This window comes from Copidosoma floridanum, unplaced genomic scaffold (genome assembly GCF_036245765.1).
Source record: "Copidosoma floridanum isolate Cflo_tuat_1 unplaced genomic scaffold, Cflo_Japanese_pri ptg000030l, whole genome shotgun sequence".
In the NCBI taxonomy this organism is placed as follows: domain Eukaryota; kingdom Metazoa; phylum Arthropoda; class Insecta; order Hymenoptera; family Encyrtidae; genus Copidosoma; species Copidosoma floridanum.
The window spans coordinates 28,395,929-28,422,303 of NW_028321907.1; the positions used below are offsets into that span (position 1 = coordinate 28,395,929).

At 32.8% G+C, this 26,375-nt stretch overlaps 1 protein-coding gene across 1 annotated transcript in view; it reads right to left on the reverse strand.

Moving 5' to 3' along the window:
- The window catches only part of LOC106638944 (calmodulin-lysine N-methyltransferase), a 328,715-nt gene that overhangs the window by 159,726 nt on the left and 142,614 nt on the right, over positions 1 to 26,375 (reverse strand). The window contains exon 2 of the mRNA XM_014352347.2: positions 2,997 to 3,260. Within this exon, the coding sequence (XP_014207833.2) occupies positions 2,997 to 3,260 (264 nt within the window). The remainder of the gene's footprint in view (positions 1 to 2,996; positions 3,261 to 26,375) is intronic.

The window sequence follows — 26,375 nt, forward strand, 5'->3', positions numbered from 1 at the left end:
GCACTCCTCAATCCTGGTGGTCCGGGATGGAGTTCGACGTAAGTTGCTTGTCCATTAGAAAACAATGTCGTTGGTAGCCAGGATACTCAGCTGCACGACTTCTAGCTCTACGTTTTATGCACTGCTAACGAACGACTGTGGTGTTAGGCAACTTTCTCGGGGATGTAATAACGAGATTTACTGAATTCTCTTGCAAATAGCTTTGATTTTTTTTACGCGACCTAGCAGATCTTACTGACTTGAAGTAAAAAGCTAGCGTTTTTTAAAAAATTTTGAGTTTATTTATGACTATTGTTATTAATTTTCTTAAGATAAAAACTATACTAAAATCATCTAGGAAGTCAAGAGTCAGTATGAAAAATTTTAGCCAGATCGGCTTAGTAGTTTTTGCGGTTAGCGATTACAACGGTTTTTGCGAGTTTTCTATATATATTGGTAAGAAAAAAAAAATATATATATATGTATGTTTATAAAAAGTGACTTATGCGGACTTTACGTGCTTTTAACATATATATTAATAACATGGTAGGATTATGCGGACGTCCACATGATTCCACTTTAATTGTCCGCATAAGTCACTATTCGTAAGCATATATTTATATACATGTATATATATGTATATATGTATACAATTCATTTGAGTATTGATGTATGTGCTCGTAGTTGATACATGTGTCAGTTTCATACTGTAATCGTGGCATGCATACACGTATATAAATTTGTAGACAATAACTAAAAAAGTTCATGCTTCGTGTTTGCTGTTAAAAAAAATTAAGGCTGTTTACTTAGAAGCGATTTTCAAGATACAGCTAGGCTAAAATTAGACCATGACCATGGGGGTCTGATTTAGAGTTTTAAAGGTACCATAAGTATCAGCTAAAACGTGTTTTAACCTGTTTCAGCGCTCTGTTTCTGCATTCTGCTGTTTGTTATCAGGCCGTTTATGTTAGGGATATTGTGACTACAAATAAAATGGTGATTTTTGTCCTCAAGTTGGCTAAAGTAGTCTCTGAAAATGCAAAAAAAAGATGAAAAGTGTATCTAGGTAAAAAAAAGTATACGTATTCTATTAACAGCTGATAGATCGCATTACTAATGAAAGGGAAGAGTGCAGAGCAAACCGACTAGCAGGAGAGTGAGCAATGGAAAATGACTTATTACCATATTTATAAATAAAAGGAGGCCTAGAAAAAAATGCCAGAAATTAGAAAAGATTAAAAAATAGATATAATTATAAGACGTGAATTCCATACGACAAAAAATCTTGTAATAAGCTTGCTAGTCTTTCACCACAATTTAGTTTTTGATGAACTCCTGAATCAAGTATTTTCATAGTTTTACTGCTATATCATTTTTGTGCTTTCCATTTCTAATTTTGCATCTGAAGCGCTTACTACCCACTGAAATAATAAGTAAAGCATAAATTAACAATACAAATGAAAATTTACTAGGTTATCTAAAGGTGTTACGGGCTACTTCATTAATAAGTAAAACACAAACTAACAACATAACTGCCAATCACTTGGTAACCTAGGTGCTTATTGGCCACTTTCTTTTAAAGTAATGTATTAAGTAAAAATATAAATCCCAACTATCAGGTAACCCGAGAAGCTAATTGATTACGTCATTATAGTTTATAGAGCATTAATAAATAACACAAGTGCCAATCATCAAATAATCCAGGGTGCTAATTGGTGTCTTTATAATGAAGTAAATCGTAAATTCACCAGAAAAAAAGCTAATCATCAAGTAAACTCAGGTGCTTATTATCCATTTATTTAGTTCAGAAAGGAATAATAAATAATACAAGTGCCAGTTATCTGGTATTCTAGGACTTTTACTAGACACTTTATGATTTAATAAAGCAATCAAACGTAACTCAATTGTTTTTTGCTACGTAAGTAGAGGCAATTACTGGTCACTTTTTTAGTGAGTAAAGAATAAATAAACAACATAAATGCCAATCACCTTTAATTATTACGGGATTAAGGGTGCTAGCTGTTGACTTTATAATTAAGTAAAAGGTTAATTAACAATAAAAGTGCTGATATTAAGATAACTGGAGGAACCTAATAAATAACACAAGCGCCAGGTGCCCAGTATCCTCAGGCTCTTGCTGGCCACTTTATAAATTCACAAGGCAATAATACGTAATGCAAGTGCTAGTCATCAGGTAATCCACAATTCTAGCTAGTGGCCTTATAGTTACGTAAAGCTACGTCTCCTGGTTTTACGTCAGAGATGCTGATGTTTATAGCACTTTTTTTGCAGAGCTCAGTCGTTTTGTCGTTTTGGTAATCTAAGGTGGGGAGATAGATTCATGATGCTTGTCCATCGGAGACTGTTCCGTTTGCTCAAATTTGTTTTTCCATCATAGCTGTTAGGTTCGCAAGGCAATAATACGTAATGCAAGTGCTAGTCATCAGGTAATCCACAATTCTAGCTAGTGGCCTTATAGTTACGTAAAACATCAATTTATAACAAGAAAGCTAATTACCATGTAACTGGGGGCGTTTACCAATCATTATGTTAATAAATTAACCATCAATGACCATCTGCGTGAACCTAGTGGTGTGTTACTTCGAAGTAAGGGTCAACGTTTAGCTCACCTTCTGAGAGCACATCAAAAGAGCAGCCAAGAATGCCACTAGGGTTATGGGAGTGCTTTAACGGTTAATATTGAACATTGGAGACCCATGGGAAGCCAAAAAAAAGTTTCTTACGTCAGTCTCTAACTCAATACTAGTGTGCAGTGCATTATTAATTTTTTTTAGAATTTCGTATGCATACAGCCTGAAATAACCATATGATTGCCTACAACTTTTCTCAAAAAAAGTATTATTTTATAAATGTGGTGTAAGTTTGATTTGAGAATTAATTACTGAATAAAGTAGTAGATATTATAAGTCCCTTCTAATGTCTTTTTTCATAGAGCTAAAATCTAATATTTCATGATTTTTTATTACCAGAAAGGAGTAGATTTGATTAGATTATACCTGATTCAAGCAATTTTTATTGCTGAAATTGTTGTTCCATAGTAACGTCTTGGGGGTCTTGGACCATTGAATGATGCAACATTTGACGAGATCAGTCATGCCATTTCTTTCAATGATACATCTGATGTTGTCTACGCTTGTCCCGTTACCATCAGTTAGCATAACTGAACTTGGACCACAGTACTTGGCTGCTAGTACACCCGCTAGGCAGCTCATGCCACCCCCAAGCTCCAGCACTTTGCGACCCCGGCAAATTTCTGGTCTCTTTAAAATAAAATCAATTTTGACAATTTTAGTAATCAAACACATAGGTTAGTAAAATATATCTCTCAAGAAAAACATCGAGCAAAAAGTTGAAAAATGAAATAAATTTAGCAACACAGGGCTTTGTGATTTGAGCATGACTGTATTAATACAGTTGTATTCAAATCACCAAATCATGTGTTGCTAAGTTCATTTACTTTACGATAATTGAGCTAGTATAGAAAGGAAATTTGTAAATTGATTAATAAGAGAACTGGTACATTATTTTTTAATAAATAAATTGTGTCTCTCTTGAAGCTGTAGCACTCTTAAATTGAGTAATGATTAACTTTCAATTAAAAATTTTATTCATCCCATTACGCCGATAAAAAAATGAAGGTCGTTTATTATTTTCTTAAGTAAATTATGTAACGTTACACTTTGTGGTAAATATACTTCTAACACATAACCTCTGTATTCATAAGCAGTACAACTTATCTAGAATGGCATTATTTGAGACAAAAATGAAAACACCTGTTATAATAAATAATTGTGTATAAATACCAAAAAGCTTGATTCTTTGTTTTTTAGATTTATGGTATTTAACCTCTTCTTTATATGGTGATAGTGGTAGAATTGCGCTTATTGTCACTTTACATACGTGTTCTCCTGGACCCATAATTTTTCTTATGTTTTAGGTTTAAGCCTTGTATACTAAACGGACCAAAACCAGTGGTCAGTTGGCGTTTGGGTACCCAAGTATAAGGTGCTACTTCTATAGCAGACAGTACATGAATGGAAATATATCTTACCTTACAAAGCACTACTCTAGAGACTGTGCTACATTCATACATTCATACTTTAAAGGAGACTTATACTTCTATAATTTATTCATAGGTTGTAATCTGCAGAGATTTAATGTTTTATACTTATCTAATATATTATTACTAAAAACTAAATATTTTTTAACATTTGCATGAAAAGGTATGTATGTACTAAATATATCTACTTTTGCGCTGTGCATGTCAACCCTCCATTACTCTGACTTGAACGAAAAGCTTTTCCATTTAATATATAAAATAGATACATTTGTAAAATTAGAATTAAGGAGTTTTTAAACTGACGATATAAGGTTGATGACCTTAAGAAAATACATAACTGAAAGGAATTTTTCATTTTATCTCACCGATTTTACGAATCCAACCAGTGATCTTCGGCACACTAGCTAAGTTATCCACTCTGCTACAAGTGACCCCTACTGTCAATTATTTTTTTCTCCTTGTTCTAGTATGGTTCGTAACTTATCTCTTATTTGGATGTTCATTTACTGTTGATTAATTGATTAGATGGTTATACATAATATCAATTATTAAATTATTGATTAAATCAACTATTCTTTTTATATAATACAATAGTTCTTCCAAAACTTAGAAATAAATTTTTTTTATGCCAACTGATTCTTCGATGCATAAGTGTTATTTATCAATTATCTATAAATCTATAAACGTGAGATTATAATCTTAGGGTGTTTATATATTTCGTGTTAATCGCTGTATGTATATGTTTTAATATTTTTTTACTATTTAAGCATATATATATATGGATACTTGCCTAGATGTGCTATGCCTGTGCGCACTCAGTCAGTCTCTGTCTAACAGCCCTAATGCTAATTTGTCTGTTCATGTAGATGGAAAATAGAGGAGATTAGGAAGTAATAAAGGAAGAATTTATGTTGTAACTCACGCGTCTCTCATTAGTTTCAACCTTGCCCCTGTTCCTTTGATAATAGTTACAGGTAATCGGCCCTTTTTTTCTCTCTTCTCGTTTTTTTTTTTTTTTTTTTTTTCTCTTTCTCGATCGAAGCGAATCTGTTCTTTGTTTTTAAAAATCAATATTTTAAACAATTTTTTAAGACAAATACCGAGTCCAAAATGTTGAATAAAATACTATTCATAATTTACGATGTTTGTTGTTGTTGCTTAGAAATCTTACGTTTATTTCGCCAAAACCAATTGCTTCACAGAGTACCTTAAACAAATATTACGTCAAAAATGTTAAGTAAGGTAGCAGTATACTTTTGTTTATAGTTTTCATTCTTGCCTATCAAGAATTCGACGTACTCGTATATATATAATTTTAACACAGTTTTTTCTGTTGGATCCTTTAACATCAGCCATTGTATTGAAACAAACAATTTACTTACTAATTGTTGGTAACAAGTCAATAATTATTTGAGTTGAAGTTATTGAACAGTAAATGATGAATAATATGTTAAACTTGTAATATTTCACAATCCAATGTAACATTCCCTGTCATGTACTAAATATTAATTCCTTTAAAACAGAAAGTTTCGTTTTTAAATTAAATTATAAAAAGCAAAAGCTCAGCGATCTCGAACCATCGAGCGGTATACCTGATTCTGCAGTCGCGTGACATATAACTTACTTTTTTTGAAACAAGCTACCATCGCAAAACTCTAACTACGCGTGCAACCTCAAACAATCTTATGAAATGCTTATCTTACAAAATCAATTCACATTACAGCACCAAATAATGTGATTAATTAACAATTTTAAAATTCTTTACTGCGGATGTACACAAGACATATCGTACACAATTTTGACAGCAACTTTTACTTGATTTAAAATCCGAGAGATCAGCAGTTTTAACCATCAATTGCTGTAAAATTATTGCACCACGACTGTGCTCGTATCAGTCAAGAGTAATTGGAGAGGTCTGATTGGTCGTTCGGACCCCCAACTTGACGCGTCCTCCATAAACGCAAGAGTGTAAATACTCCTCACACATAACAGTGTTGGCCTTTTCTCTTCCATCAAGTGCTCCAAAGTAACTATAAGGGTTGGAAAATGAGTTCTGTTGCGTCTTTTAAGCGGATGTAAGACATAGTTCTGTTGCGTCTTTTAAGTGGATGTAAGACTTAGTTCCGTGATTAAGCTACGTATTAAAAGCATGCATTTCAAGCAAATGTAAGACTCAGTTTGGTGACGAAGCTGTGTAAGAAAAGCTCGAGCAAACCAGGCCACTATAAACTCACCTAAAAAGTGAATCAAGGAGGAACAAAAAAGAAAGGACCGTCGACTTCGGTTCCTATGTTAAAAGCAGCAGCCTAAATATTGTCGTCGTCACGAGTACTTTCATGTAGGATTAGGATCATTATTGCGGTCAACCTTGTAAGATCCTTTGACTGCGTGGGCGCAAGCAGTGGCTAATCAACGATCATAGAAATAAGTTAAGTGTAGTAAAACTTTAAATTGTATATACATTGTAAATGCGAATCTTAAACTTTATAATTCATATTACTTGTGAAATCAACTATTTTCGGCTTTTCTAAGTCTATTAATCATCAGATAAGACAACTTGCTTGTTAATAAAATTTAATTTTTTAATTAAAAAATATTCTTATGACCAAATTACATAAAATGTTTCATTAATATAACATTATGCCTACCTTGTTGCCTAGCTCAGCGTACACTACTCCATATATACCACTCGGTGAGTTTTAACACCACAACGCCGAGTCAACGATTTCAAAGAGAAGTATACTGTAAGTAAAAGCAAATAAGGCCTTTGGGCCAATGGCTGGTCCCTGACGATCAAAAATTAAATTTATTTGTTTGTAGAACGAATCTTCGAGTTCTGCCCTTCACTTATAGAAGCTCAGACACAACACCAATACTAGTATTGCATTTTTGTATATTTTATAATACTACCATTATCTTCGTAATACTGCTATTTGATTTGTAAATGGAATAAAATAGTTGATTTTTAGAAAAAACCTATTTAAAAAACCAGTAATGCATAGTAAAAAAAGGGTTGTAATATTTATTGCCATACAAGCAATTACTATATCATTCGTACAAACTTTTACAACTTTTCTGCATGACAAATTATTCAAAATTTAAAGAATTTCACTATCAGTTACCTAAAAATTCTTGAATATCACTTTTTATCTGAGAAGTTCTTTATTTCATTCGTCTTATTAATCAATAAAGATAGCATTTTACTAGTTAAATCTTTTTTTTTTATTTTGAGTTAATCATAACAAGGGATAAGAATGTAAAAGTAGGCGCTGAAACATATCTTCGTTTATTGCAACGCTGAAAGAAGCACATGATATTTTATTATATCATACTAATTTCTTTTAGCTTATTTATTATTTTGTTCATATCAGAATATATAAAGTAAAATATTCGTGTCATTTACTATTAATTTAACACCATAGTAAGAAAAGACAAAACAATTATTTATTATAAATTTCTGTCATTAGGAACAATTAATAAGACTCAACAAGAAGTTTGTATGTAACTTGGATCCTGATTAAATTGTTTTATTCTTTAAAATTACGTAAAATAAGTTCTAACGACATACTTTCAATACATCATCATAAAAACTATAAGTAACAACTAAGTATATAAGTGTTCTTAATGTACGAACTAAAAAAAAAATTCTTCAGAAAATTAGAAAGTAAAGCTTTAATGTTGGTGTGAATAATTTCTGTCATCCTAATCCTACATGAAACTTATGCTTTAACGTCTTCAGAAATTTGTTTTTTATATACATCATTACATTGTTCTGAGTGTGGCTTACAGTTCAAAGAACATTAAAAAATAGTTACATTTCATACAGTTGGAATAGTTTACTTCAAGCCATCAGCCAATAACTTATATTTTCTTAATGTAATTGCTTTCCATAAAATAGGTATAAATAAGAAAATTTATATCCTTTAGTTAAATAGCGTATAATTATTTTAAAATTTATGTGTGGCACTATCAGATATACGACAAACAATGTACATTATACAATGTACAATGTAGAATGTATATTATAAAAGAGAAAAATTTACAATTTTTCTAACAATACATTATATAAATAAAACAAGCAACAGTACTTTTATCAAAAAACCATAAATTTTTATTTAGTTTAAACAAATTAAAGACAAATTTTCCTCCAACTGAATACCTACAAATTCACCATCATTACTTTGCGAAAAAAATCGTATTTATTGTTGACAATATCTTATTTAATAACATTTTTCTGTCACTGCACAAATTCGAGAAGACATTTCTTCGAATATGATGTACGTCATCATTGAACCTGAAAAAAACGCATACAAAAATACATATTTCAAACTCAATTAATCATTGACTTGTTACCAACAATAAGTAAGTAAATTGTTTGTTTCAATACAATGGCTGATGTTAAAGGATCAAACAGAAAAAACTGTATAAAAGTTATATATATACGAGTACGTCGAATTCTTGATAAGCAAGCATGAAAACCATAAACAAAAGTATACTGCTACCTTACTTAATATTTTTGACGTAATATTTGCTTAAGGTACTCAGTGAAGCAATTAGTTTTGGCGAAATAAACGTAAGATTTCTAAGTGACAACAACAAACATTATAAAACATGAATACTATTTTATTCAACATTTTCGACTCGGTATTTGTTAAAAAAATTTGCTTAAAAAATTTGTTTAAAACATCGATTTTTAAAAACAGATAACAGATTCGTAATAGAAGACCTCAAAAACCATGAAAATAGGGAACTGTTTGTAGCTTTAATGATTTGCACCAACTATTTGTGTAAACAATCCGTTTTTGCAAAATAAACGACAGATCGGTTATAAGAGATCTGAAAATGAAAAAAAATCATTGTTTTTTTTTTTTAAATTTTTTTGTTCATATTTGCTTAAACAATATGCTTAAACAATTTTTTTTTGCAAAATTAATATCAGGTTCGTATTCAGCACCATCGAAAACCATTAAAACCACTTCTTACTTATTTTTCCTGGTCACACCTTTTACGGAAATTAAATGTAAGCAGCTTGGTAGGACTACAGCGGCGACTTTGGCGCCACCTACACAATACGTGCAGTAACATAGACATGCGAGGGAAACGGATTCTAAAACTAGACTCCAAGGTGAATAAAATCATACCTAACGATAATTTTTTGGTGCAAAATTCAGTTGAAACGGGAATTTCGACACTTTTTTGCGTTTCGTCCCACTATGCTGCGGGCCGATCGGAATTTCATGCAACTCTTGTCTGTTTCACCACTGATACAGTAGTGTTGAATAATGTGAAAAGACTTGTCTGAACTTGCTAATAATAAATAAAACAGCATTTGTCATGTAAGTCAGTCTATAGTATGATGAAGTATGTACTAGACATTCAGGACTTTAAAAAGTCTGCCAATTATTATGTGTTGAAAGAATCAGCGATTCTCACATTAGGCTAGCGCGTTGAACCACATGTGTGCGTTTTTATATAACCGTTACCTTAGCATTAGATGAGTCAAAAGTACGAACGTGAAAATTGATGGCTTGATCTCTACTATTATCAATTAGATTAGAAATTTAGTAATATTAATTATATAGAAGTTAAGAATGTGCTACGAAAACATCTCAAAGTTGCTATAAAGATTTCTGTAATTTGAAAGTTGAAGAAAAGGTAGCTCAAAAGTTTTAATTTTCAATTATATGGGTGATTATCCAGAGTTCGAACTCCCCAACATTATAAACTGCATGTCATCATAACGGTGCGTATAAATCTATATGTGCCACCCTTAATGTCAAACGAATAAAAAATTCTTTTTTAACATGGAGTAAGAAGATGTCGCTCATACTAAAGTTGATGCATAATAAAAATGTAATAAAACTGCATTTAAAAAAAAATTATTACTATACATAAATGTATTGAATTCATACTATTGCTATAGTTTATTTAAACTTTCTCTACAATGAGCATAAGATTAAACATTAAGAACCAATGATTAATTTTTTATGAAATATACACACTCTTCTACAGTGTAGAACGTATATAAACGAATTTTAGCGCAGAGTACTGCTTAGTTTATCACGTAGTATCTAACGTGACGAATACGAGCTTATGTCATAGTTATTACGTCGTTTTTAAGCTATAAAATAGAATATGGTTTCACACACGAAATAAATTATAGAGATTGAAGATTTTCTTGATACTTTTCAACAATTTTTACGAAAAAAAATATCTGTTGCGTTGCTTATAAGAACAGTCATTGGATCGTGTGACCCCCATGCAACTTTTCTACCTTACCTATGAAACAATGATCATCCGTCGAAGAAAATACATGGGCTTTGCTGGTGTGAGAGTGATTGTTCCATTAAAAAGTTACAGCAGTCCATATACTCTGTAGCAAAAATATATATTTAATTTACGTTTATGAAGATAATACTTTCACTTATTTGCAATCTACTGTAGAGTGTACAGTGATTAACATTTAGTAGTGTATAATACCATCACGTCACATTCTTAACATGGCATATTCAAAAACGGCGTTAATATATGGTAATCATAAGGCACAAAAAATTTAACGTAGAATGAAATTTAGCACAATTAGTAAAGCTCATCAAATCAAATTGTGGTTTTGCTCTTTGGTGTAAAATAGCATTGAACCAAACATAAAAAATTTTTTAGGCGGACTTAATGGCCATAAAAAAAGTTTTTTTTTAAACTTTTCAGTTGAAATATCATTGGTAGACCTAGTACTGCTGATACCGAAAGTGATTTTGAAACTGATAATAATGTTGATGCCAAAAACAATGACTGTGTAGGCAAAGAAGCAAAAAATGCATGAATCGTGGAATAAAAGAAAGTATACTTTTTAATTAGTGCATTCTTATGAACTGATAAGAATTTTCATATAGCTTTAGTTATCCTGTGACAATTCAGCAGTCAACATCCAAAACATGGGTCCGTACTACAGCAAACCAAAATACTTGAGCCTCAGTTAGAAGTAGAAATGGGTTGATTTGGTAAGGATGTATTGACAACATATCACGTACAATTTATATCAATTATGTTTCACAGAAATGAATTTATGGTTAGTGTTCCTAATTGCAGTGGATTGCAAGTCGTTATACTGGTGGGAGATTCAATAATATTAAGACCAAACAGCTAAAGACGAAACTATTTAATCCAATGACCCTATAAACTAAGTACTTTAACTTGCAGTAACCCTGCACTAACCTTTGCTCATGTTGTTGATAAATAATGTTAAAAGCATATTTAATCACATATTCTAAGGTGTTTTTACTGGTCATTTTATAACTCATTAAAGCATTACTTAATACTACAAGCTCCTAGAGGCAGGTTGGTATCTCTACTGGCTGGAACATCCTCAATTAATATATATACATATATATTTATATATATATATAAAACTAATCACCAGGTAATTCAGGGCATTGATTGGTCACTTATACTTATATACTCATTATACACATTATACTTAGTAAATCATTATTTAACTACATAAGCGCCAATCACCAAGTAACTTTGGGTGCTGAAAAACTACTCAAATAAATAATAAGAAAACAATAAGTAAAGTAAGTCCCAATTACCAGCTAATCTGGGGCGCTCACTGGGCGCACTGACTTCTGAATAATTTACTAAGATCATTATAAATAATACCAGCGCCAATTGCTAAGCAACCCGATGAGCTTACTGGTTGTTATGTATATTATTTTATGAAGCATTAGTAAACAATAGAAGAGTCAGTCACCAGATAAACTGGGGTAGCACTAATCACCAGATTTTCCATGTCGTTTACGAGCTGCTTAAAAAATTAATAGTAAAACCATAAATAACAGAATCTACAATTAGATTAGCTTGCTTGTTTGATACTTGATTATTTAATTAAGCACGACCTGATGATTTGCACTTATGTTAAACATTATTTCCCTATTGACTTATAAACTTGCCAGCAGTAAACACTCCAAATCATTTGGTGGTTAGCGATTGTATTGTTTATTAATGCTTAATCAATTTGATCCTTGCTTGCTAAGAGCCCGTAACACTATTTCGTAATACATTGTATCTTTCTTTAATATTGGATAACCGACTCGGATAAGGACTTGTACAATCGTTAATAATTAGTTCAAAATATAAATATTAAAATAAAATTAAATTGTTATCGACAGCGCCGTTACCTTCATTATAATAACATTTTATACGAGCCCATAACGCTCCTATTCTTCTTCAGTAAAATAAGAAAGTCGACGTAAAAAATTTTTGTACGCAGAGCGGGCAGGCTCAAAAAAATTTTTGCTTCCATTAATAAGTTATTAATTATTAGTCAGGGACAGAACAAGAAAAATATCTGAACAATTACAAATCTATTTAAAGTTTTTGTCCATTTCGGCCCTTAAAATATGCCAGTTTAAGTAGTTACATCCGAACTTCTATAAGCGAAGGGCGAAACTCGTAGATTCATTCTACAAACAAATTTAACTTCTGTTCGTCAGAAACCGGGCGTCGGTCCAAAGGCCGTATTCACTCTTAGTTACAATACATTTTTTTTTAAATTGTTGACTCGGCGTTGTGGTGTTAGGTTTCACCGCATGGTATGTGTGCAGCAGTGTTAGTGTGTCATACGTAAGTTGGCGATTCGCCTACTGTTTGAATTTATATCTTCTTTAATGCAATAGTAGCGTATCTTATTAATTTTTCTTTGTCAAGTCCTTGTTAAATTCTTTGTTATAAGTTGTCTATTTAAATTTTTCCTGATATTCAATTCATTCATCAAACTAAGAATTACATGTTTATCAATCAGAATTTTGAATCTAGGAAAATTTCAAATAATGTAGTAATTGGAATATTTTCAAGTTAAAAAAGTAAATTTATTCAACAACCAAGTTATGTTTTACCTAATAATTTAGAAAATTTAGTAAAGCTGGAAATAATTAATTTAAAAACAATGTAGATTACAAGATTCCAATTCGCATTTACAATTTTTATACAATTTACAGTTTTTTTAAACTTAACTTACTTTTATAATTGTTGGTTAGCCACTGCTTGCGCACACGCAGTCGCAAGATTTTACAAGGTTGACCGCAACGATAATTGTAATCTTACACAAGAGTACTCGTGGCAATGACAATAATAAGGCTGCTGCTTTTAACGATGAAATACATCTTGACGGTCCTTTCTTTCTTGTGCCTCCTTGATTCACTCTTTAGGCAAGCTTACAGTGACCTAGGTTGCTCGAGTTTTTCTCACACAGCTTAGTCACCGAACTTAGTCTTACAACCGGTTTAACGACGTAACATAACTCACTCTCCAACCATTATTGTTACATTGGAACACTTGATGAAAGAGATAAGGCGGATATTGTTATGTGCAAGGAGTTTTTATACTCTTGCATTCAAGGAGAACACGTCAGGTTGGAGATCCAAATGACCAATCAGAGCTTAACCTAATGACTCTCGATGGACATGAGCATAGTCGTGGTGCAATAATTACACACTAAGTAATAGTTAAAAATGCTAATCTCTCAAATTTTACATTAAGTACATGTAGCTGTCAAAATTCTGCATAATATTCCTCGTGGACACACGTAGTTTAGTTCACACGTTATATTTATTGCGCTGTATTTACGTTAATATTCTCTCACAATAGTAACGCTTTTCTTATCTCTACTGTCTCTCTATCTCTTGACGTGCAAAATCAAAAGAAAGACTTTTCCCTGTATTAAGCTTATGTTTATCTTTCCCTAATCACTAGCTATTTTCACTCTAGTATTTATTCCAAAGTACGAGCCCAAAATGCTTGAGACATTCAAATTTAATTGTTCTGCGCAGCAATCAGTCAGCTCATGGCCGCTGTTGAAAACGCCACTCTCACAGCGAGCACTTATGATCAATTTTTTTTTTTGTTGATAAATTTGTACATTGTTTTAAGCAAAGTGATAACTTAATTACCTGCTGATTTTGATTCCTACTTACGAAAATTGCCATCCCAGCATTTTTTTCTTGCGCAAACATTTTGGTAACAGAGCGTCATTCCGGGGATCATTCAACCGTTGGTGTAGGGTCAGGACTTGCAACGTGTGCTAACTCCCAGTTCGTTTGTGACCTGTTCGGTATTGGGCGTATTGTGTGTGTGCTCGTGAAAGTCTTCACGAGTTTGAGTTCAGTGTGGGTGGCTTTCATGTTTGAATCGTCAAAGTGGACGGTCGTTAGCTTCGACGCACTTCAGATTGTTTGTCACGCGCGCTTCATAGCAGAATTTAGTTTGACATGCCGTCGGACTTAAAACCGCTTTTCAAAAATCAAGGCGAGTTGTTCCAGCAGATCAAAAACGCAATTGTTAATTTGAGAAAGCTAGGCCAAGAAATTAACACGTTCTATAAGGACGCTCAGAGCAGTTAAGAGCCAATTGGGATACCTTCCAAATGAATCACGATAAAATTCTCGCACTTCAAGACGGCTCTGAAGAAATAAGCTATTTTAAGGATAATAACTATGGTGATACAGATGAGGCCTACCTTGATTTGGCTGCACTTCTTGCTGAGGAGCTATAGAAGTTTTCTGCGCTACTAGAAAGTGATAAAATTGTGCCCTCAGCTACCCCAAGAAGTCTACCACCAATAGCTGTACCATTCTTTTCAGGCAAGTTTTCAGACTGGCTAGAATTCAAGGATCTATTCGGAGCTATTATTGTGCGTGATTCTCGTCTAAGCAACTTCGAGAAGTTACAACACCTAAAGACACACGTCCAGGGCAAAGCAAAGGAAATGCTGTGCACGGTGCAAACGGTCGATGCAAACTTTGAAGCAGCATGGAAGATGTTTAATAACCACTTCAAAAACAAGAGGTGCTTGGTCTCAACATTTACCAGGGATTTGCTTTCCGTACCAGCTGAATCAGATTTCGCAAAAGAGCTGAAGATATTGCTCAGTGGTACCGTAAATGGCTTAGCTGCATTAAAACAGTTTAACCGTCTCCCTGCTTGTTGTGACGACCTGGTGGTGGAGCTTATTATCTGGAAGCTTGACGCACGGGCTCTGCGAGAATTGAGAGTCCTTGCAGAGCTCTACCACCCAAACTTCTACCTTTGTTGCGATGAAGCTCTTCATCAAGTAACGCATTTCAACGCTTGAGATTGTTGGTGTCACTGCAGATATGTCGTCTCACAGGAAGGTCGGAAACAGCTCTGTCTTAGCGCACAACAACGTAAGCGAAAAATAACGCCTGTGCAAGGAGGAGCAGTTTATTATGCACTGCGTTGACTTCAACGTCAAAAGTCCGCAAGGAAGAAAGCAAGCCGTTGAAGCTAAAGGCCTGTGCTTAAACTGATTGGGTATGCACAAGCTTGTAAGCTGCAAGTCAAGCAAGCGTTGTCAGACTTGCATCGTTGACCATCATTCCATGCTGCATGAGACTGCAATATCTGTGCAATTTTTAGCATCTACTTGGCCGGTGGTACTCGCCAAAAGATGTCGCATCAATTGCAACTGGCTTGCTTTGTCAGTCAACTCTACATTTCTCCCTTCTGTCTTAGTCAAGATGCAAGGTCACAACGATCGCACACACGTGACACGTGCTATGCTGGACAGCGGCTCACAGCAGTCGTTTGACATAAAAATCTTGCTATAAAAGCTCGAGCTTTCAAGTAACGCTAGAACTCTTGAGATCACCAGTGTTGGTGGTACCAAGGGTCCACAAGTTCATGGGCAAGATAGCCTCACTCTTACTTCGACCTACGGCAGTGACGCAAAGCTAACGCTCGATGCCTTCGTCCTTTTACTAATCAGCAAATACAGACCTGGCACACTTAAGCTTTTCAGTAATTAGAACTATTTGCAGAGCCTAGCGTTGGCTAACGACTTTTGTGAGAACCCTGTAGAGGTCGAGTTGCTGCTTGGAGCCGATGTATTTCCGCAAGTGCTGCAAGAAGGCTTACAAATCGGACCGGCAGGAACACCTCTAGCCCAATGCAATATCTACGGCTGGGCGATCTGTTGTCCTGTAAATGCATTAACAACATTACGTGATTCTTTTTAATTCTATGACTTAGGTAAAGACCTTTAGTTTTTTCTATTATTCATATTAATTATGAATTTTTGTTTCGTTTTATTCACTCACGGAATAGGTGGGCGGAATGTTCAGTTTAAACATTGTATTCATTGCGCTACATTTACATGTACATTCTTTCTCTTAAAATCGTAATACTTTTCTTATCTCTACTATCTCTTTTCGTGCAAAATCCGAACAAAAACTTTTGCCTATATTAAGCTGATGTTCATGTTTTCTTGACCGCTAGCTATTTTCACTCTATTATTTCAAAGCGTAAGCCCACAATGCTCGAGACATTCAAATTCAACTGTTCTACGCAACAGTCAGTGAGCTCACAGCCGCTGTTGAAAACACTTCTCTCACAGAATATATAATTAATGTTTTTGTTGATAAATTTGTACACAGTTTGAAGCAACGTGATAATTTATTAACCCGCTGATCCCAATTCCGACTTGTGACAATTGCCCTTCTGGCATTACGTCCTGGCGCAAAGACTTTAGTAGCAGAGCGTTGTTATCATACTTAATATATTTTACTTCTTCAGCATCTCCTTGAAGTGTGAGATAATTCATTTGGAAGGAATCCCAATCAGCTCTCAATTACTCTAAGCGTCCGTAAATTTTTCTTGGTCTAGCTTTCTCAAATTTATGAGTGCGTTTTTGATCCACTGGAACAACTCATATTGTTTTTTGAAAAGCGGTTTCAAGTCCAACGACATAGCAAACTTAGACTTGCCGTGAAACGCGTGTGGTAAAGGAGCTTAAGTGCGTCGAAGCTAACGACCACCCGTCTTGATGATTCAGAGACGGAAGCCGCCCGCACTGCACTCGAACTCGTGAAGTCTTTCGTGAGCACACACACAAAACTTGCCCAATACCAAACAGGTCACAGACAAACCTTATGGACGCTGTGGAGAATGCTTCTTGTATAGCGATTGTTTATAATTAATTCTTTTGTAAACAAATCTTTGCCGAGTAGAAAATGTGGAAATTGTTGATTTTTCACATTTTTGGATGTTCTACTACGAATTGATGTTGTGAGATAAGCGCTTCATAAGATTGTTTGAGGTTGCACGCGTAGTTCGAGTTTGGTGATGGTAGCTCGTTTAAAAAGAAGTAAATTGTATCACGTGATTGTAGAAGCAGGTGTACCCCTTGAAGTTTGGAGATCGCTGAGCTTTTGCTTTTTATAATTTAAAAACAAAACTCTGTATTTTGGAGTAACAAATATTAAGTACATGACATGAAATATTACATAGTAAAATGTTTCATGTGTTCTTATTTATTAACAAAACATGAATTTATGCGGTTACTGGGTTGAATTTCTTAGTTTGTAAGGTTACTTTGTTAAAACATTTTCTTACCATACTGGGCCAGATGAAGGAACTGTCATGCTGCTTTATTGAACAAAAATTTCTTTTTACGGTGCAGAATTAGTGTAAAATTTTATTTAACCCATAAGTGGAAACAAAGAATTCCTAAGATCTCATGCCTATTTCCTGCAGTCTGAAAGATTCTTTATTTTTTCACTCCAGGTGAGTTATATGTTTTGTATTATTTTATGCTGGTATCGCGACTTGTAAGTCAGTGCAATCAGTAATTCACGATTCTGAAATCACGACGAATCATATTTATGTGTTTGATAACTTATTAATAATTTTAATTGTCTTAAGAAGAGATTGTAGGTGAATAGGATGTCAATTAGAAAGTTATATCGTTTAACATTTTACTTGTTTCTGACCTAATGAATTCAAGTGGAGTTTAGCTATTCAACTATAAACTAATTAAGAGAGGTCACTCAATTTTTACATTCATCTAAAAATATGCAATAGAAAAATTTCATTTCAAACATAATATCTTTGTCTGACATCTTCTCAAAGAAGTATGCATATCTCATACTTTGAATACATTGCATACTTCTATTATAATGAATTTTGTCTGACTTTCCTGTCAGTCAAATGAAGTTTTAATTTTTTCAGATTTTAAGAAAATTAATGCAGAAAGATAAGATATTTTCACATTAATAATCATTATTACTACACGTAGGTCACAAAGTCCTTAAAAGTGCACCAGGCCGAATGGCCCGGCTTGAATCCCTTTTTATTGTCTACTAGAATACTGACTCCGATTTACGACATGACATGTATGACACGCCCCGCCATGGTAAGAAGCAGGATGAAAATAGCCAAAAGCATCTTGTAGAAAAATATTTTTACGCATGTCAACCAAAAGGGAAGAGAAATTGTTATTCTGAAAACATTTTAGGCAGTTCTACTAGTGGGTTACATATTGAATAAGAAATTTTGTTGTCAATGAGCATTATGTCAGTGCACTCAGCAAAATACTGGACTTTTATAGTGTGGTATGTTTTAACTTCTGATGATCAAAACAAAGATACAAAATTGGTGGTATTAGGCTATACTGTAGAGAGAATCTCTATCTGATTCACCCTTGTGTACTGTTCAAATACTGTAACTTATGATTTGGTATTCTCCATATATGGCTACTAGGATTATTATTATTAGTACAGTTACCAGAAAACTTTATGCGTTAGGTAGTCAAATATTGAGGGACGAGGTATTCATGAATAATTTTTTTATCAGGTGGCCATCCCCTGATGAATAAAACGAGAAGAAAGGTTAATAAACCTGACGAGATTTCTAGTTTAGGTTGCATTCTTTTACACAAACGGACCTCAAATCACTCGGATATTTTATATACCTTCCCTGAATCCCAGTAAAAACTTGGGATATTATCACCTACTCTGATAAAACCAAAATATTCATACAAGAACTTTTGGTAATCAAATCTCTTTGGGACACTTAATTGCCCTTATGAATTGATATTCAATGGCAAAAATTAGTAAGTAAGGTACATAATTTGAATAAAATTCGAACCGTGATTCTTCAAAAGTTTCTCATTTTAAAATTCATGGATTTTCAGATACTTAGAAATTCACTTACTCTCAGATAATAGATGTTAGAGTTAGAATAGGAGATAGAGCGCATATATTATTGTAGCTAGACAAAATCAAAGTTGTTCCTATCAAAATCCTGAGCACACGTACACGCTTAAAGTTTTATGCAGCACATTTAGTGTCGAAATTAGTGCACCATTATCTAGAGTTAGCAGAGTTTGGACAATCTGAGTTAAATCTATGGATTGATTAAAAAAATTTTCTTTATCGGTTACAGATTCTGCCTTCCAAGCAGCCTACTTTTATAGCTAGTAGATGCGCTATCATCCAGCTCTTAACTTCTCAAGCCTATTAGCTTCATGTTACATCTAAGGAGAATCATGCTGACATAGCCTTGAGAGGTGTATTTTCATCTCAAATTCCTGATCAAAGACTATGTTTTAATAGCCGACAGCTACGTTACGAAATTAACTCTGTATATCCTATACTAGAAGTGTTAGATGAAACGCCGCAGTCAGAGATATAATCTAATTTTAAGGTTCAGGCGTACCAAACTACTTTAGTTAAAATACAGGATTTGTGCAACAAGTACTCAAGTCTAAGTAAACTAATAAGAATTACAGCTCACATCCTAAGATTCATTTTTCGTTGTCAAAGGTAATGCTCTCATATTGAAAAAAGATGTTTAGTGTATCTGATAGTTCTCAGAGTGACCCCCAAACCCATTGTTCAAGCTGGCGTTTCTACTGTTTTAAATCAAAGTGACACATTTTATAGTAATTCTCAAAGGGTTTGGATTTTTGAGTTACATAATGACAAAATTTTCTGCGTGCATCAACATAAAAAACTGCAAATTATAAATTAAAATAAAGGCAATTAAGGGGTGTGAAGTGTTTTATTAGAAATATTCCAGTCAATATTTTCGTGTTTTAAAACGGGCTTTTTAAGATCATTCAGAATAGGTGCCGTAAGTACATACCAGAGATAATCACAGGACTATTCCAATTTACATGTTTTCTTTTTCCATTCTCTGATTTTTTTGAATTATGGCTATGAGCGAATAAAAAATACAAAAGTGTATGTCATATAATATTTGTAAACTAAGCTAAGCATAGAATTTAGAAGAGGAATCTTCCGCAACATGATATCAAAAATTATACTTTAATTCTGAACTGACAATTTTAACAAATAATAAAGAATTAGAGTTAGAGGACCCAATTGGCTTAATATCCTGTAGTAAATGATTTTAGCTAAACCTGTTTGTTCATTATACTTTACTTAGAGTAAGAGGTTGAATAGATCACGCCTATAATAAGTTTAAATAAAAATATCAATTCATATTTGGTTTGAAGGATCATTTTTTAAATTCGCTTATTGATTATTATCATCTAAAATTTGTCCATGGCAGAGTTCAAATAGTTTTAAAGAAAATCGTAGGAAGTTTTTTGGCACTTTAAAGTTGTCAGGTATTTCGAGATCAAATTAATAGATGTATTACTTGTAAGGGATATGCTAGTAAGACACAAGCTCAGTATATGAGTGATCACCCAGATTTTAGACTATAACTAGAACCCCCGTTCTTCAAAACTGGAGTTAATCTTGCTAATCCCTGCTCTGTTACATTAATGAAGGCGAGAGGAATAGTTACTCGGAAGGATTGTGTCGTTATTTTCGTTTGTATGATCACTCGAGCTGTCCAACTCAAAATTGTTTAAGACTATTCTTCTGAGGCTTTCTTGGCATCTTTTTATCATTTTACAGCTTGCAGTGGTCATTGTGCACAATTATTTTTAGAAAGAGGGGTGAAATTTGTAGGAGCTAATAAGGAACTAAAGCTCTTATTAAAGGATTTTTTAAATTCCAGTTAGCTAAATGCTCAACTTTTGGAGATTAGTACGAATTGGTATTTCAACTGTTCACAGCACCTTATTTTAGCGGAGTTTAGGGAATAGCAGTGAAATCTATAGAATTTTATCTCAAGAGGATGGTAGGTAAGCAAGTGTTGACATGTATCAGCTACAAACTCTTTTTTACTGCAATAAAGCTTGTCTAAACTCCCATCCTTTGATAGCTTTAAGTGACGACTCTCACGATCTTGAGTAGATACTAAAGATTTGCCTCTTTCAAAACGTTGGAAACTCCTTTCAAATACTTTACAGTTTTTTCAGAAACGCTGGTCTACTAAATACTTGAATTCTTTATAATCTAGGCAATAGTGGTATGTTAAACAGCGTTTTGTTCAAAAGGATGAGTTAGTGTAAATCCAAAATGACAATTATCCACCAGATAAATGACCTTCAGGTAAGATGATAGAGGTATTTTCCAGGAGTGATTCATTAGTTAGAACGCTGCAAGTTATATATTTATATATATACATACAAGAATTAAGTATCTCGAATAGAATCGATACTCTTTTATAATTTTATGATACGTGCATTTTTAACGTAAAGATATTAGGCCAGTATCAAAGTTAAGGCTCATTAGCAATAAAATTTTTCTTTAACAAGAAATTAATCAACTGTTTAATAATAGTTGAAGTTACTTGTACCATTCAATTAATCTTTTGTAGGTAGTAAACGTGAATTAACAATATAAAATTTTTGGAGTTATATAGTTATTACATACTTATAGTGATTAAGTAAAGAATGATTCAGATCTCATGTGTATTGTTACCCAAGGCAAGGACAAGGGTTACAAACACGAGATCAAAATATTCCATACTTCCGCCCGTGGTGTGTATAAAATTTTATGTCTCCTGGTACTCAGTAGTTTTCAGTCACGGACCACTAGTGACATAAATAAATATAAATAATAAGTAATAGATACATGGTAATCTCAGTATAAAGAAAGTTTGCTACAGTAACAATAAAATATCTGTTATTATCTCGCGAGCTAACCCAATTAAATCAATAAATACTTATTCAATTAAAAAAAAAGGATTGATGATTGTTTTTAAATTTTTAAATAATAATCAGGCTCAAAAATCAGATAACAGACAATAGAAACAATCATATTTTTTATTTTTCAGACCGTGTGTTATAAGTAAAAAGCGCAATTATTAAACTTCGTGATATATGTTCAGAAATTTGTAATTTAAATTAAACAGCTATTAACAATTAATCATGTAATACAGCTATAGTGTCAACATAATCTGATTGATAGGAGAGGTAACTTTAACTATCTCTAGAGTACCCTTAACTTAGTTACTTGAGTAATATATTATTATTCATTAATAATCAATTTTTTAAGGAAAGGAAATTTAACGTACTGTTTGATAAAAACATAAGTAATTAACACATCGTTTCTACGATGTTCATGTATAATAAATAATTTTTGATTGTGAGAATTCTGTTGTTACTAAGCAACTGTCTTTTGAAACGCGTAGACTTTGTTAATTTACAAAAAAGACATAATGGTAAAAGGTAGTCGAATAAAAGATATATTAAGGTCTTCAAATATGTTGAATTACTAAGTACTTTTTTTCAAATTTTGTTTGAAAATAAATTTAGCTTGTACAATTAGCTTAAAAAAGAAAATGCTGAGAGTATTGAGACAAAGTTGTTTAATATAAAAAAATTTAATGATAGATTTAAAATTCTAAAACAACATTAAAAAAAATGTAGGTAGTTTAATTTGGTAATAAAATGTTGTTCCAGAAATTAATTCAGCTAACACGTAAATGTTGTTAACATCTCTATGTCAAAAGCTTTGGTATAAATTTAGTAGGACTATTATTGAAATTTTTGTAAGGGAAGTTTCATGCAGATGCTTATCTTTGAATGTGGTATCTGTCAAGATTCTATTAGCGTAGTGATAGTTTAGGTACATAGTTTTAAGTTAAGTAAGACTTTTAGTTTAATAATGTGTTGTATGCCTATTTATAAAATCATAGAAATTCTTTTTCTATTTTTTTCTGTATGGACGTTTGAGTTCTTATCAATATGCATATGTAAAATTGATGTACAAAAAAATTTTTTCACTAACTAACACGTACCTAAACGACCATCACGCTACTAGTACATTTTCGAACCTTAATCTTTTACATCGTCAAGCAACGTTTACTAATTATTGACGCTGCAATATCTAATTTCAATGTCATTGTATAAAAAATCGTATTGCAGAATTTGATTTAGTGTAGTATTATTATAAGTAACAATAATTATTGTAATAATTGTATAAATACGTACAAGCTGATGCACTATATCTTTCTTATTTAGTGGTAAACTTTTGAATAATATTTCCTTCGTGTTTTCGTTAAATTTTCTAGATGTTGTAGAAATGAGCTTCAAGAACAATGATTGGATTCCCATCAGCAAACTTTTTTATAACGTCTCTGAAGAAATCATTTAATAAGTTTTTTGCTAGATTTAGTACAAAGTTTTTGTTATACTTATTCAAGATGTACGGTTATTATTGACAAACAATCATTAAGGCAGCTATTCCCCATGCAGACAGGTGTTGCAATTCTTATAAAGGTTTGGGTCTTGCAGGACACAGAGGAAATAACTTAAGATGAGTATCCGAAAGTCTTAAACGGCAATTCCTACATTTGTCACATGATGATAAAATTTGTTCCAACTGTCGACTAAAACGTTTACGTACAGAAATTCACATATCCACGGATACAAGAGCCAAAAATATATACGATGCACCAATGAACGAGTTTTGTGAGCAGTTTGAAGAGCAAGAAATATGTATTGACACCAATGAAAGAGAATATATGATTTCTCAGAACAGTACTCCATCAGCAAGAGAGCTAGAACTAGAAATTATGTTAAGTGGTTTAGAAGAAAAATTCTCCTTATTAAATTGGTATGACCCACTAAAATTGCGTATATTGACAATCGCTCTAGAGTCTTGGAGTTCCAAAAAATCGCTATGGAGTTTAAGTGTGGCTAAAAGTTGGCCAAAAAATAAAAAGACTTAAAAGCTGAACGCGGCATATTAGCGGAAACAACAGCTAAAAGTAGAAAATTATTGCCAGCAGAAACTGTTACTAATGTAACACAGTTTTATATTGATGATAAAAATAGTTGAGTGATGCCTGGTACAAGAGATGTAGTGTCTGTAAAGACTCTAGAAGGTCGTGTTTTGAAAAAAAAGACTTATGCTTGTAGACTTAACAGAACTGTATATTGTATATAAAGAAGATGCCCCGAATTTTAAAGTAAGTTTCAGTAAATTTGCCCAATTACGACCAAAACAATGCATCCTTGCAGGTGCTCCTGGAACTCATTGCATTTGTATACGTACTATTCACCAGAATGTTAAACTCATGCTTGATGCTATTAACCTTGAAAAATTGACCAAAATTTCCGATAAAATCTTAGTTACGCACAAAGACTGTTTAAAAGAAATTACTTGTGGAAAGTCAACCATCAATCGCTTCCTTGGATAATGCCCTGAACGCTTGAATATAGATACACTTTCCGATTTCTTCAGACAATTGTTGTATGATAGTAGTATCGATAGTGTTCAATTCAGTAACTGGTTATCAACAGATAGATCCACTTTGGAAACTCGAATTATCGACTCAGAAACATTTGTACAAGAATTATGTGGTAAACTACTACTTTTAAGACCCCATTCATTTATTTCTAAAGAACAAACGAAATTCTTCGATGACAGAAAAAAGAATTTACGCTTAGGAAAAGATCTTTTTATGCTGGACTTTTCAGATAATTACAAATTTATAGCTCAAGATGCATCACAGGTGTTTCATTTTAATAATACACACTGTACTATTTTCCCTGTCGTATACTATCACAAAGTTAAAGGTAATTTGAAACACAAAAATTTTGGCTTCTTATCCGATAGTTTGCAGCATGATACTGCAGCTGTGTATACAATACAAACGAAATTAGTACCATACTTGGAAAAAGAATTATGTGTAACATAAATAATGTATTTTAGTGATGAAGTGAAACAACACTTTAAAAATAAATTTTAAATGAATAACTAAATACGACATGACCAAGATTTTCTCGTACAAGCAGAATGGCAAACACATGCCACTGCCCATGGAAAAGGAGCTTCAGATGGCATTGGAGCCGTATTTAATAGAGAAGATAGAAGGTGTAGTCTTCTGGCTGAGCCTACAGAGGCCATCTTATCACTCCAAAAAATATTTGATTGGGCTACACGTGACATTAATAATATAACAACTATGTTTTACAATACACAGAAGCATAAAAAATATCAATGGCAGTTAAGTAAAAGATTTAAAAAAGCTATTGCAGTTCCACAGACATCGAATGGTAACAGCTTTACGGTAAAAAAAAGTTCTTTAGTAATTAAAAGATATTCTAATGCCACAGAGATTTGTACAATTTCTTATAGTACATGAAAATCATTGTTCCGAATATAACATTGCTTGTGACTTTCTAAAAATACCTGAAATAGTTCTCGATGTACAGTTTTTATAAAGACAATGAAAATTAAATTCTCATTAAATCTTTAGAATGACACAAAAAATATCAATAAGTTCTTTTCTACAGGTTCAAAATGCTATGCTTCTAACAGAAAAACTATCATTCTTAGTATCTGTCAGATCTACGAAATGTTAACAGTACTTGAATTTTAAAGTTAGGAAAGCAATCGTTCAAAATCGCGCAACAATTATGATAAAATAATTTTCGGTAACCAAAAATTCAAGAAATTATTCTATTCTTTTGTTTATTCATTTCATATTCTTATCATACTATAGTACATAACGTACGAGTTTTGCAAAGGCTTTTATTAACGAACCGAGAGGTTTACGGCACAAGCCGAAGGCGAGGCCTATTTCGAGGTATAGAAGCATTTCCGAACGAGTTTTGTATACTATTTTTCCGCCTGAGAATCCGAAATCAAGCGGCGAAAGTGCTATTTTGAGGTTAGAAGGCGGAAAAAGTTCATACATACGTTTGGAGGTTAAGAACATAATAGTGTATCAATTTGAGTATGTGTAAGTCGATAAGTTAAATATAGTATACAGTAACAGCCTGTCCATGATATTCACTGTTTTGTCTCACAAAAATGAACATAACTCAATTTTAAGGTTATGTCAAGAAAATAATGCAATTAAAAAATTATTTTTTAAAATTGGAATGAGCTACTTACTTTCGATACCATTATAAGTATCAGTTAACGGCAAGTTTCAACTATTGGGTTGACGTAATATCAAAAAAATCACGTTCTACGTGGATTTGAGGTTTTTTTTAAGGTTATTGTTAACATTTGAAATATATATTGGAGCCTAACATTAGATTTCATAATAGTAACGAGTAACAGACCTATTAACTCATAAAAAAAAAACTGAAATGCATTTCTTTCTGTAATTGTTTGAGCGATAACGAGATTCACACTTAATTTAAGCC